The 15,415-nt window shown below is 40.0% G+C and overlaps 2 gene segments (V, D, J or C); both read right to left on the reverse strand.

Annotated features, from left to right (window-relative positions):
- Positions 1-15,415, reverse strand: part of LOC141556155 (immunoglobulin lambda variable 9-49-like) — a 1,090,947-nt gene that overhangs the window by 1,017,943 nt on the left and 57,589 nt on the right.
- On the reverse strand, positions 8,706-9,270 carry LOC141552168 (immunoglobulin lambda variable 4-69-like). The segment is given in 2 exon segments: positions 8,706-9,058; positions 9,182-9,270. Coding segments are annotated over 2 exon segments (399 nt in total).

Genomic DNA, 15,415 nt, shown 5'->3' on the forward strand with positions numbered 1-15,415 from the left:
CCTAGAAAAAATAACAATAAAATACATATGGAAGAACAATTTCAAGGGATTAATGAAAAAAAAAAGTCAGATGAAGGTGACCTAGCTGTACCTGACCTAAAGCTATTTTATAAAGCAGCAGTCAACAAAACCATTTGGTACTGGCTAAGAAATAGACTAGTTGATAAGTGGAATAGGTTAGGTTCACAAGACATGATACTCAATAACTATAGCAATCTAGTGTTTGACAAACTCAAAGATCCCAACTTTTGGGATAAGAATTCATTATTTGACAAAAACTGCTGGGAAAATTGGAAATTAGCATGGCAGAAATTAGGCATGGATCCACATTTAACACCATATACTAAGGTAAGATCAAAATGGGTTCATGATTTAGGCATAAAGAACAAGATCATAAATAAATTAGAGGAACATATTTCTCAGACTTGTGAAGAAGGAAGGAATTTGTGATCAAAGAAGAACTAGAGATCATTATTGATCACAAAATAGAAAATTTTGATTACATCAAATTAAAAAGCCTTTGTACAAACAAAACTAATGCAAAGAAAATTAGAAGGGAAGCAACAAACTGGGAAAACATTTTTACAGTTAATGGTTCTGATAAAGGCCTCATTTCCAAAATATATAAAATTGATTCTAATTTCTGCAATTGATAAATGGTCAAAGGATATGAACAGACAATTTTCAGATGATGAAAGTTGTAAAGGGTTAGAACTGAGCAGATGCATTTAGATAAAGGAGCACTTGAGGCTAATTACCAATTGGACAATACTCTATTAACATGTGCTTGGACGATGACCCTGCTCAACTATTCTGTGCTGGCTCCATCTGTGGATGTGGACAAAGAAGGGTGAGAGACATCAGAGGGTAGAGTAGGGCAAGGAGATTCATTCTTTGGCAGAGGAGAGAGAGAAAGGAGGTTTGGAGATTCCTATATCTAATCCTCTGATGGTGACCCCAAAAGACCAAGAATAAAGACTTTTGCTTATTCTGACTGTGGCTAATTATAAGCTATCCAAGGTACTAACACAGTCACTACAAAAATTGAAACTATTTCCACTCATATGAAAGGGTGTTCCAAATCACTATTGATCAGAGAAATGCAAATGAAAACAACTCTAAGATACCACTACACACCTGTCAGATTGGCTAAGATGACAGGAAAAAATAATGATGAATGTTGGAGGGGTGTTGGGATTACTAGGTGAGAACTCGGGTTGTCTCTTTTGCTGCTGGCATTGCAAATGTGAAACCTGAAAAGGTGTCTACCACGACATGAATAAAAGATAGACGACCAAAAGATTTATAATGGGTCACATCCATTTGCCAGATTTCATTGGGTCTCAAACCACGAGGATTCTTCCCTGGAGGGAGTGTAGGAGCATGGAAAGGAAGACAAGCTGTACAGCTTTTTACTATGCTCCTAGCTTCCTCTCTTGTGATTCCAAATTGTAAACGTAAAGCTCGAGCAGCCTGATGATATTTAGAATGAGATTCTTGTGCTTCCTGAAATAAAGGACTACTGGCTAACATGGTTAGAAGGCTATCTGCCTTTGAATTTCCATCAAAAATGGGACCTGGAAGTCCACTATGTGAGTGGACATGCAAGATATAAATCTTGCCTGGATGTTTTCTCACTTGCTCTTGAAGTTCCTTAAAGAGCTGATAAATATTGGAGGCTGCAAATTTTATTTGGGCTGTGGCAATTCTTTGTACTACACCTACTGAATAGGCTGAATCAGTAATTATATTTACGTCTCCTGGGTAATAAGTAAGAGCTAGCATGATAGCAAATAATTCATTCTGTTGAGTGGATTGAAAAGGAGTCCTGATTACACTCTTTATGGTTAAATCATGAGAGTATATGGCACAAATATTTTCTTTGGAGGCATCTGTAAAAATTGTTGGTCCTTTAAGAGGAACCTTAGAAACCTTTTCTTCAAAAATCCATCGCCAATTATGTAGTAGCCGGGTAATCTTTAATGGAGATCCATGTGCAAAATTTGGAGCGGTGGCCAATAAAATTTGCCATTCTGGGATGGTCTCACAGCATACATTAATTTGTGCATTAGTATAGAATGTGTATATTTTTTCAGGACTTATTCCAGATAATTGTGTTACTCTTTTAATAGCCTTTAATAAAATCCTAGCCACAAGCACTGGGTAAGGTGTAAGGCTTTGTTCTAGTTGTGCTGGGAGGTTCACCCACTCAATCACTCTGTCTCCTTGATGAAGGACTGCTGTGGGTGCCTCTTTTGTAGCAAAAACTGATATTTCCAAGGGTTTTTGAGTGACTCTTTCAACCACATTGGATAAAGCCAGTTCAACTTCTCTCAAAGCCTTTTGTGCTTCTTTTGTAAGCTGGCATGGTGAATTTAAAGCACTGTCTCCCCTTAAAATGTCATATAGAGGTTGTAGTTGATTGGTAGTTAAGCCTAACACTGGACGCATCCATTGGATATCTCCTATTAATTTTTGAAAGTCATTTAAGGTGTTCAACTTCTCTGTTCTTAAAGAAAGCTTTTGTACTGTGAGTGTCTTAGGATATACTTCATATCCTAAATATTGAAAAGGAGCATGTCTTTGAATTTTTTCTGTAGCTATATGCAGTTTGTAGTACTTTAATGTTTCCATGGTCCTTTGTAGACATGCCTCTAACATTTGTTCCTCAGGTGCACATCCCAAAATATCATCCATATAATGTAACAATATTACTTTTGGAAAGGCTTTTCTTACTGGAGCAAGAGCAGCAGCAACATACATTTGGCACATAGTAGGGCTGTTTTTCATTCCCTGTGGCAAAACTGTCCATTCATATCTTTTATAGGGCTCGGCCAAATTAACACTAGGCACTGAAAAAGCAAATCTTTTCATATCCTCCTTATCTAGAGGGATAGAATAGAAACAATCCTTAATGTCTATAACCCATAGAGGCCATTCTCTTGGCAACTGAGTAGGAGATGGAAGTCCAGGCTGAAGAGTTCCCATAGTTTCCATCTGTTCATTTACTCTTCTTAGATCAGTTATCATCCTCCATTTTCCAGATTTCTTTTTCACCACAAATACTGGGGAATTCCAAGGACTTAGAGAAGGCCGCAAGTGTCCTTGGTCAAGTTGTTCTTGCACTATGTCTAATAAGGCCTGAATTTTATCACTTCTTAAGGGCCACTGTTCTACCCACATTGGTGAATCAGTAGTCTTCCACTGAATAGGAACTGGTGAAAGTGCAGGTAGGCCTTCAACAGCAGCCCTGCCTAAAAAGCCGAAGTGCTTATTTGTAATCCTATCTGCTGTAAAATGTCTCTTCCCCACAGATTGATGGGGATTTTTTCAACCACAAAAGGAGTAAAAGCTCCTGTTTCTCCTTCAAATACCCATCTCAAAGGCCTAGCACTAACTTCTGCTGCTATTGATCCTCCCACCCCAGACATATAGGTGTCTGCTTTAATCTTTGGCCAGTGACCGGGCCAATTGGCACCTCTAATAACTGTACGATCTGCACCCGTGTCTACCAATCCTTCAAATGGTATTCCGTTTATATAAATAGTAAGCATAGGTCGGTCAGCTGTCACAGCTGCTGTCCAATATATTCCTGTATTTTGTTCATTGGAGTCAAAATCTAGGCGACTATCACGAGGTTGCTTATTAGGGGTATGTAACAATAAGCCTGATGCTACTACTTCTCCTGGTTGATAAATCACACGTTGTCTGCCTGTGTTAGTGACTGGGATATTAGATACACGTTCTCCAGTTTCCCACATCAGTGTATGGATGGAAACTGTTTTGTAGGCACTCTCAGAAGGTGAAATGGTCAAGCCTACTGTGCCTGGAGGCAAAGGATCCATAGGCTCAACAGGAACAGATTTCACTTCTCCAGGGAGTATCTCGGTAGTCTCTACTGCACACAATTCTATTTTTCCTAATTTCAATCCTTTTCTTCCATCTGATTTTTTTTTGCTTGTATTTCTTCAGCAGGAGAAGGAATCAGATGGGTGCCAACGAGTCATATTCGCCTTGTCCATCAGAGAGAGACAGAAAAAGAGAAAGACCTCAAAATAAAGGAGAAGATCTAAGAAACATCTGACACTGAAAGAGCATGGATAATAAGAAGACTGTTAAAGAACTTTAAAAACCAGCAGGAATCATTGGACTTCCTCACACAAGATGAGACTAATGGACAATGGACTTATGGACATTTATAAATTTTCAATTTATGATTATTTGATTATGTTATTTGTCATATACTTCTAGCATGTATTATGTTACTATGTTACTATGTGCTTATGTAATTTATGTAATTATGTGTAATACTTCCCATATTGATGGATTTATGTTTCAAGATCATGACTGTCCTATGTTCTAAATCAAAAGAAAGGGGGAAATGTTGGGATTACTAGGTGAGAACTCGGGTTGTCTGGATAGTGACAAGGTGAGAATTCAGGTTGGACAATTACAAGGTGAGAACTCAGGTTGACTTGATGGAAGGAGCAGGCTCATTGGCTGAGGTTGTTCTTCCCAGAAGCCCTTGCATTATCCCACGCCCATTCTCTGGGAGAATAAAAGAGAGGACTCCCAGAGATAGAAGAAGACTCTGCATTGCATCAGGCTTGACGGGGCTCCCTGCAGGAAGGGAAGTCACTTCTCTGGACAAGAGTTAACAGCAACTGCCTGGAGACAACGGTTCATTACAGGAAGAAGAATCTGTCGGAGAGATTTGAGTAGAAGACACAGCAGATCTCTTCCCAGAGAGTGATCCGGCAGCTTCTAGAGACGACAGCTCGCTACAGAGGGGCTGTGGGAAAACTGGGACACTGATGCATTGTTGGTGGAGTTGTGAAAGAATCCAACCATTCTGGAGAGCAATCTGGAATTATGCTCAAAAAGTTATCAAACTGTGCATAACCTTTGATCCAGCAGTGCTATTATTGGGCTTATATCCTAAAGAGATACTAAAGAAGGGAAAGGGACCTGTATGTGCCAAAATGTTTGTGGCAGCCATTTTTGTAGTGGCTAGAAACTGGAAAATGAATGGATGCCCATCAATTGGAGAATGGTTGGGTAAATTGTGAGATATGAATGTTATGGAATATTATTGCTCTGTAAGAAACCACCAGCAGGATGAATACAGAGAGGCTTGGAGAGACTTACATGAACTGATGCTGAGTGAAATGAGCAGAACCAGGAGATCATTATGCAACAACTCAGAAAGTAACTACTGACTCTTGTAATAGTTGCAGATGGACAAATATCCATCGTCCCCATATTTGGAGCCAGAAAAGTCATCAGGATCCTATCACCCTTATATGATTTCATTTCCATCATTTTTAACTTGATATACTGGGGGGAAGGGGCTTTCCTGGACCCTACTGGGACCAACTTACACTGAAATATATGTACCCTCTGCCCATGGGGCAGATGAACCTGGTGAGGGAAGTTGAGTCAACATAGTCTGGAAGAGAGAACCTGGAGAAATGAATCTGATTATAAACCCTAAACATAAGGGATGTTTACAAATTGCTTTGAGATCCAGAGAGGAAGCAATGGAAAGGTAGAAGCAAAAAAAAAAAAAAAAAAAAAAAAGGGTTCTTGTGACTTGTCCTGACCAGAGCAGAGAGTGAGCAGTGAGAGTCAGACAAGACACCAAACTATGGTTCTGGGAGTCCCAAGAACTCTGCTCTACAAAGAGCACATGAGCTTTTTCAGTTCCCTCTTATCCTTTCTCTGATATATTGTGATGATGTCTAGGAGAAGGTAAGAGGTCTTGGTACAAATCTGTGTCTGATCCTGTGCTTCCTTAACCACCTCTAAGTCCTAATTCTAGGCTTTTATTGGGAGAAGGGTGTCTTTCTGTTGGTAGGGAAAAGGTCTTGAGATACCTTGGCCTAGTGTAGTTGAGATATCACACTTAAGTGATCCCAGCAGTTAGGGCAGCCATAGACACACCGGGGTGGGCTGATCACAGCTGAGATCACCAGCCACTCATGTACCTACTGCCTACAGAGGTACAGTCCCACAGTGTTACCTGCTGGCTACAGGACCACATCCATCCTTATCTTGTAAACCATAAATCATTTAGAACCAAAATTCAGTCCACAGACACAATGCATGCAGTATTTTCAGGTGGAGTCCATTCTATCCTTTGTATGCAGTTATAGAGGGGAAAAGTCTCTAGAGAGTAAAATAGTTTCAACTTCTGTATGTGTGATATCAACTCAGTTAATATCACTTTATTAAAAATAATTGTGTGAGTTGTTTGTTAGAACATTTCCAGTAGGGAGAACAAAGAAGTATGTGCACTTGACCTGTGTAACTGGAGGAATTGTCCATTGAAAATCTAGACCACTTTCTTCTGGCTGATCCAACACTTTCCTCGTGCTCTTACAGTTTTTGCAAAGAGTGTGAATCCATCAGCACGTGCAAAGAGTTCATGTCTCCAAGTAATTGGTCCATCACTCTTTAGAATGTGAAAAGTAATTCTTCTTGGGGTTAATGAAAAAAAAATGCAAATGAAGGTGACCCAGCTGTACCATATCCAAAACAATATTATAAAACAGCCATCATGAAAACCATTTGCTATTAGCTTAAAAATAGAGCAGTAATGTTTAACATGTATGAAACTGCCTGCCATCTAGTGTAGGGGGTAGAGGGAAGGAAGGGAAAAGTTGGAACAGAAGTTTTTGTATGGATCAATGTTGAAAAATTATCCATGCATATGTTTAATTTTTTAAAAAGAAAAAAGAAAAAGAAAAAAAAACATAGGGGAAGAATAAAAAAATAAAAACAAACAAAAACAGAAAAGTTTAAAGATTGAAAAAAAGAAATAGAGCAGTAAATCAGTCGAATAGGTTTGGTTCACAAGACACAATAGTCAATAACTATAATAACCTAGTGTTTGATAAACTCAAAGAACACAGCTTCTGGGATAAGAACTCACTCTTTGCAAAAAATCGCTGGGAAAATTGGAAATTAATATGGAAATTAATCAACACTAACAACCTATACCAAGAAAAGATCGAAATGCGTTCATGATTCAGACATAAAGAGTGATACTTAAGGAAATTAGAAGAACAAAGGAGTATCTACCTCTTAGATCTGGACAATGAAGGAATTTGTGGCCAAAGAACTAGAGCACATTATAAAATGCAAGCTATTTCATTTTGATTGTATTAAGTTCAAAAGTTTTTGTAAAAAACAAAAAAAAAAAAAAAAACAAAAAAAACAAATACAGACAAAATTAGAAAGGAAACAAACAAAAAATACATCCAAGGATTCTAATAAAGATATTTCTAAAATATATGGAGAATTGACTTAAATTTTTAAGAATAGAAGCCATTCTTCAATTGAAAAATGGCCAAAGGAAATGAACAAGCAATTTACAGATGAAGAAATTAAAACATTTCTAGTCCTGAATAAAACCTGTCCAGTCATCTGCACAATACCCACCTTTAAAAAAAGACTCTGCCTACGCCCCAGTGTCTGTGGTCCCTTTAAGATGCAAGTCAAAATCCTCCAGGGAGACACTCCTGAATAGAGTGACTTGATCACAACCTAAGACTTCAAGCCCTGATAGCATAAAGTACTCCATGTTACTGCCAAGGAATAATCCAACCACAGGGAAGATCCTTAAAACTTTGCCTTGTATTCACATACACTGTGGTTGTTTTGATCAGGAAAGGAGACCCTAAGGACTGGTGCCTAATAGCTGCCTGGAAGAAGCAGGAGGAAAATTTAAAATACATTGAACATAAAAAGAGCACATTAAGGAAGCAGAGATCTAAGAATCATTTGTATAGAGATAATGATAATGTAATCCATTGGAACCAATGAGATCTTTCCACAACTCTACCATGCCTGCACCAAGCTTCCTAATGGATGCAAAAGGCAGAGTTGCACATATTTATTCACAGGGAGGCAAGTGTGTGTGTGTGTGTGTGTGTGTGTGTGTGTGTGTGTGTATGTGTGTGTGTGTGTGTGTGTGAGAGAGAGAGAGAGAGAGAGAGAGAGAGAGAGAGAGAGAGAGAGACAGAGAGAGAGAGAGAGAGAGAGAGAGAGACAGACAGACAGACAGACAGACAGAGAGAGAGAGAGAGAGAGAGAGAGACAGAGAGAGAGACAGAGAGACAGAGAGACAGAGAGATAGAGACAGAGACAGAGAAGGAGGGAAACAGAGAGAGAGAGAGACTGAGACTGACAGAGAAAGAGAGAGACAGAGACAGAGGAAAGACAGAGAGAGAGAGAAAGAGACAGAGACAGAGAGGGAGAGAAAGAGAGAGACAGACAGAGACAGAGAGAGAGACAGAGACAGAGAGAGAGGAGAGACAGACAGAGAGATAGAGACAGAGACAGAGAGAGACAGAGAAAGAGAGACAGAGATAGAGGAGAGACAGAGAGACAGAAAGAGACAGAGACAGAGAGGGAGAGAAAGAGAGACAGAGACCGAGAAGGAGGGAGACAGAGAGGGAGAGAAAGAGAGAGAGAGAGAGAGAGACAGACAGACAGACAGACAGACAGACAGGCAGACAGACAGACAGACAGACAGGCAGAAAAAGGGAAAGACAAAAACACACCAGAATATAAAATGTAGAAATAAAAGCAGAGTCAGAAAGAAGAAGAAAGAAAAACTGTGAGAGAGGAAGAAGCAGAGAGAGAGAGAGAGACCCGCTGTTCCCCTGGCAGCTTGGGCTGAGTCAGCAGCCTGGGGCAGGTCAGGGCTGGCGGGGAGGTTTTTGTCCCACTTCCCCACTGAATGTGTCACTGTGGTAACCTGTCTCACAGTAATAATCGGCCTCATCCTCAGGCTGGACGCTGCTGATGGACAAGTAGCGATCGGCCCCAGAGCCGGAGCCCGAGAAGCGGGCGGGGACCCCCTCGCCCTTGCCTACACCTCCATCACTGTCCACATACATGAGGTACCGAGGGGCCTTTCCCGGGCTCTGCTGGTGCCATGCAATCGTATTAAAACGATACTGACTGCTGAGGGTGCAGGAGAGTCTGGCCGTGCCTCCCAGGGACACAGACAGGGAGGGAGCCTGAGTCAGCACAGGCTGGGAGAAGGAACCTGGAAACACAGACAGACATGAATGTCTCAGCACAGGAGGGGGGGGGGGGAGGTGCTCAGAGACCCTCCCAGGAGACCCCGGGACAGGGAGGGGGGAGCAGGAGGAGCAGGGCCAGCCCTGACCTGAGCAGAAGCTGAGCAGCAGGAGGCAGACCAGAGGCCAGGCCATGGTGCGGGGGACCCGAGAGCTCTGCTCCCCAGAGAGAACCGGTGGGGTCTGGGCTCTGCCAGGCCCCTCTTATCCTCCCCCTGGGAGCCTGGGATGGACTGGTGAGGGGGCGGGGGGCTGGATGCAAATATGGGCCTTCTTAAGCAGCTCTGAGCCATAACTCAGGGGTCACAGGTCCCATGGGGAAGGTGTGTCTCTCAGGAGGAGGGGATGGTGCCTTGGAAGCCCTTGTCCCAGCCCAGCTGAGATGTCACCCATGAGGGATCCCAGGGTCAGAACAGTAGTAGACACAGCCATCTGGGCTCATCCTCCCCTGAGATCCCCAGGTTCCTAGTGCTCCCATTTCCTGCCCAGAGCCTCAAAACAGCACCTCCTAGTGGGTGCAGCCTAGTGGTTCCCCCCAGCTTTGTAACCACCTTGTAACCAAACCTCAGGGACCCCACAGCAAGAATCCCTGCTTGCTGTTCATCAGTCCCACAAGGGGGCAAATGCACACAGGACAAAGGGATGGATGGGTGCAGGGGAGGACAGCCTTGGGGAGTGTGTATGGGTGACCTTGTAACAGTCATTATAAAGCTTGGGTCATTTTTAGACAAAGATTTGCTTCTAGGTCTTCTGCTTCATCACTCTCCAGTCACATGTGCTCCTGTGAGGACATCTAGTGGTCTGGTAAAGCACCAGCACTTCTAACATTTTAAGCAGTAACCCCCAGTTGGAGAATAGACCTGAGACCTCAAAGGGGCTTTGGATGTAGCCAAGTCAGAGATCATTCTGTGAAAGTCATTGGCTATTTTCTTCTGGCTGATCCAACACTATAAGCATCTTTTTTTTTTTTTTTTTTTTTTTTTTTAGTCTCATTTTTTTCCCCAAATACTCATTATGGTGCCACATAGTAGGTTTTAATAAATGCTTTTCCTTGTTTTTCCTTTATTTTTTTAAATAGAGTTTTTTATTTTCAAAATATATGTATGGATAATTTGACAACATAGACCATTGCATAGCCTTGTGTTTCAGATTTTCTCCTTTTTCCCCCCACCCTCACCTCCAGATGGCAAACAATCCAATATATGTTATACATGTTAAAATCTAAGTTAAATCCAATATGTGTAAACATATTTATATAATTTTCATGCCACACAAAAAAAATCAGATCAAAAAAGAAAGTAAATGAGTAAGACAACAAAAAGAAAGTGAACAACAAAAAAAGTGAGAATGTTATGTTGTGATTCACATTCAGTTCCTACAATCCTCTTTCTGGCTGCTTGCAATCTCTTTTCCTTGGTGTGATAGTTCTGAAATTTAGCCACGATATTCCTTGGGGATTTAATTTTGGGATCTCTTTCAGAAGGTGATTCTTTCAATGGCTATTTTATCTTCTGATTCTAAAATACCAGGGCAGTTTTCTTTTATGATTTCCTGAAGATAATGTCTAGGTTCTTTTTTTCATCATGTCTTTCAGAAAGTCCAATAAACCTTATATTGTCTCTCCTAGATCTATTTTCCAAGTCAGTTGTTTTTCCTAGGAAGTATTTCATATTTTCTTGTATTTTTTCTTTTCTTTTCTTTTCTTTTTGTTTGTGTTTGACTGATTCTTGAAGTCTTATTGAGTCATTCACTTACATCTGTTCAATTCTAATTTTTAGTGTATTATTTTCTTCAGTTACCTTTTTTTTTTGCTCCTTTTGTAATTGGCCAGTTTAATTTTTTTGTTCATTGCATTCTTTTTCCATTTCACAAATTTTGTTTTTCAGTGAATTGTTGTCTTTTTCATATTTCTTTTGTAGGGCATTATTTTTTTTCCCATTCCTTCTTGTAATAATTTCATTTACATTCCCCATTTTATGTCAAGTTCTCTTTTAAGATCCTTTATGCACTTTGTTTTTCTTTTAGCTTCTTTCTATATCTAATTTTTCTTGTGTAGCAAGACAACTTATAAATATGTATACATATATTGTATTTAGCATATACTTTAACATATTTAACATGTATGGGACTACTTGCCATCTAGGGGAGGGGATGGAGGAAAGGAGGGGAAACATTGGAACAGAAGTTTTAGCAAGGGTCAATGTTGAAAAATTATTCAAAGCATTTGTTTTGTCAATAAAAAGCTATAATAAAAGAAATAAAAGAAGCTCTTTTCAACATTAAGGGGATTCAAGCCAATTTCAATAGACTTGTGATGGAGAGAGCCATCTGCATCCAGAGAGAGGACAGTAGGGACTGAGTGTGGATCACAACATAGTATTTTCACCTTTTTGTTGTTTGTTTGTTTTTGTTTTCCTTCTTGTTTTTTTTTTCCTTTTTGACATGATTTTTCTTATGCAACAAGATAAATGTAGGAATTTGTGTAGAAAGAGAAGAACTGTATAAATTTGACTTATATTGGATTCTTTCAGAGTTTTCCTAAAGATATGATGTCATCAGCACAAGCATAGAGTTCATGTCCCCTATGCCATCAGTCCCTCAAGGAGATTTGGAACATAAGTGTAATCCATTTAGAGAGATTCTGCTGAAGAAGTCTTTCCCTTTCCCAGCTCTTCCATAAGAATCTGTTAATAGACAAGGAATGAATGGACACAGAGCATTAATTAAGTACTTACTGTGATAGCTCTTTGCAAAGGGCTGGCAATCCTAATGAAAAATTAAGACAGCTCCTGTTTTCAAGGAGGTTTTCCATTGTAAATCATCTGATCTACCTTGGGAGAGATCTCATGGTCCTGTAGTTACAGCTGCAAATAATGATGCATCTCCTTTAACTGCACTTTTATTGCTAAAATGCTTTAACTTTGTGGTGGGGACCATTTCATGGACTGAAGACCTTCAGGGCGAGAAATTTCTTTTGTTGGGTTTTGCACAGTCATGAGTGCAGTATCTACGGGAGCAGTTTCCAGGCTATGTCTCTACAAGGCTATAGCCCAGTTGTGGGACAATGGATCCTAAGTTGGGAGTCTTGATATTTATAAAGTTTGGAATTCAAAATTCATGATCTGAGAGGAGGGACTGGTCAAGGTGCTCTTAATAGGTTAACTTGCTAGGCCCATGCTGCATTCTATCTCTCCCTCCCTCCCCTTTTTCGCTACTAAAAATTTGAAAGATAAAACTTTTTCTCAAAAATAAATAATCCAGGACATATTGTATAATGGTATAGTGTTTTAATCCAGTGTAGTGATTTTGATTTTTCTTTTAAAATTAATTTTTTTAAATTCAGGGTATAGCTTCTGGCCAAGATGGCGGCGTGGAGGCAGACAGCTGCTTGAGCTCCTCGTTTTCTCTCAGAACTTACTTCATGACAAGCCTCTGACTTAATGCTTGACCCAGAAAGAAATCCACAAATAATCACCAAGAGGAGACATCCTTAAAAGTCACCAGAAAAGGTCTGTGTTTGCTCGGGGGAGGGTCAATCAGACTGGGCACAGATTGAGGGCAGGCAGCCAGAGCAAGACAGGCAGCTCACACAGCTCAGACCAGAGGGGGAGGGGTGTGATCTCTGCCGTTTCTGTGAAAGGGCTTTTGCCCCAGTGTGGATGCTCCATCTTGGCAGCAAGCCAGGAGCAGCGGAGAGGGTGTAAACACCAGAGGTGAAGATTAAAACCCCAGAAAGCCAGCGTCTCTCAGAGCCCGGCCACCCCCAATCCCCACCTGGACTGACTAGGTGCATTCTCGGAGCCTCAGAGCGCAGACTCAGTACAGTCATTGCTGTTCTGTTAGTGACTCTCTGCTGCCCTACCCCCAGTCTGTAGAGGAAGCCCATTAATACCATCCAGCCCCATCCCCTGCAAAACAGACCAATTGTTTCACTTGTCAGTTTGTTCTCTTTGATTCCTACTCTGACAAAATGAACAAAAAATTCAAAAGGGCTCTAACCATTGACAGCTTCTGTGTGGAGAGGGAGCAGACTTCAAATGCTGAGGAGACTAGGAACAGACTGTCCCCAGATGTATCCTCTGGGAGGGATATAAGCTGCTCCTCAATACAAAAGAACCTCATAGAGGAAATCAAAAAGGCTCTCACAAGAGAGCTGGAAGAGAAATGGGAAAAGGAAAGGGAAGCTTGGCAAGAGAGCCTGGAGAAGTCATCCCATGCATTCAAAGACAGAGTGGATAAAGAAATCAAATCATTGAGAAACAAGATTAGTGAGCTGGAAAAGGTAAACAACTCCAAGGAAAACAGAATTAGTGAGCTGGAAAAAGAAATCAGCTCTCTAAAAAGTAAAATGGATAAAATGGAAAAAAATTCCACAGAAGATAAAAACTCAATTGGACAATTACAAAGAGATATAAAAAAAGTGAGTGAAGAAAATACATCATTGAAAATTAGACTGGAACAAGTAGAAATGAATGACTCAAGGAGAAACCAAGAGGTAGTCAAGCAAAACCAGAGAAATGAAACAATTGAAAAGAATGTCAAGTACCTTACCAGAAAGACAACAGACCTGGAAAACAGATCCAGGAGAGACAATTTGAGAATAATCGGACTCCCTGAAAAATGGGAGGAAAAAAAGAGCTTGGACATCATTTTCGAGGAAATTATCAAAGAGAACTGCCCAGACATTCTGGAAACAGAGGGTAAAATAGACATTGAAAAAATTAATCAATCACCTACTGAAAGGGACCCTAAAATCAAAACGCCAAGAAATATAGTGGCCAAGTTTAAGAACCATCAGACAAAGGAAAAGATATTGGAAGCTGCTAGAAAAAACCAATTCAGATATGGAGGATCCACAATAAGGATAACCCAGGATCTAGCAGCGTCCACATTAAGAGGGCCTGGAATATGATATTCTGAAAGGCTAAGGAACTTGGTATGCAGCCAAGAATAACTTACCCAGCAAGAATGAGCATCTTTTTCCAGGGAAGAAGATGGACATTTAACGAAATAAATGAATTCCATCTATTTTTGATGAAAAAACCAGACCTACATAAAAGGTTTGATCTTCAAATACAGAACTCAAGAGATTTCTAAAAAGGTAAAAAGAAATCTTGAGAACTATACTTCTGTCAAAAAAATATGTAAAGAACATATGTACAATTTATCTTAGAAACTAGAGGTGGAAAGGAGAATATATCATAAAAAAGTGTAAAGTGGTGGTACTACATCTCATGAAGAGGCAAAGGAAACCTATTATATCTGAGAGAAAGAAAGGCGGGAGATGAATATAGCGTGTATCAATAGACATATTCAATTTATGGTGAAACTTCCTCCACTTCATTGAAAAGTGAAAGGGAAGGAGTAAGCTAAGGGGAAGGGAATACAGTAATTTCGAGGAAAAGGGGTAAAACAAGGGGAGGATCTTTAAAGTGGGGGAGGGATCCTAAAAAGGGAGGGCTGTGAAAAGCAAGTGGTGTTCACCAGTTTAATACTGGATAGGAGGGTAAAAGGGAAGGAAAGGGGAAAAGCATAAGCAGGGGTTAATAGGATGGCAAGCAATATAGAATTAGTCCTTCTAACCATAAATGTGAATGGGGCAAACTGCCTCATAAAGAGGAAGCAGTTAGCAGACTGGATTAAAAGTCAGAATCCTACTATATGTTGTTTACAGGAAACACACCTGAAACAGGGTGAGACATTCAAACTAAAAGTAAAAGGGTGGAGCAGAATCTATTATGCTTCAGGCAAAACCAAAAAAGCAGGAGTAGCCATCCTCATCTCAGATCAAGCAAAAACAAAAATTGATCTAATTAAAAGAGATAAGGAAGGGCATTATATCCTGCTAAAGGGCAGCATCAATAATGAAGCAGTATCAATATTAAACATATATGCACCAAGTGGTGCAGCATCTAAATTCTTAAAAGAGAAATTAAGAGAGCTGCAAGAGGCAATAGATAGCAAAACTATAATAGTGGGAGATCTCAACCTTGCACTCTCAGAATTAGATAAATCAAACCACAAAATAAATAAGAAAGAAGTCAAAGAGGTAAATAGAATACTAGAAAAGTTTGATATGATAGATTTTTGGCGAAAGCTAAATGGAGACAGAAAGGAGTATACTTTCTTCTCAGCAGTTCATGGAACCCATACAAAAATTGATGATATACTAGGGCATAAAAACCTCAAAATCAAATGCAGTAAGGCAGAAATAGTAAATGCATCCTTTTCAGACCATAATGCAATCAAAATTACATTTAATAAAAAGCCAGGGGAAAATAGACCAAAAAATAATTGGAAACTAAATAATCTTATACTAAAGA

Source organism: Sminthopsis crassicaudata, chromosome 1 (assembly GCF_048593235.1).
Source record: "Sminthopsis crassicaudata isolate SCR6 chromosome 1, ASM4859323v1, whole genome shotgun sequence".
Taxonomy (NCBI): domain Eukaryota; kingdom Metazoa; phylum Chordata; class Mammalia; order Dasyuromorphia; family Dasyuridae; genus Sminthopsis; species Sminthopsis crassicaudata.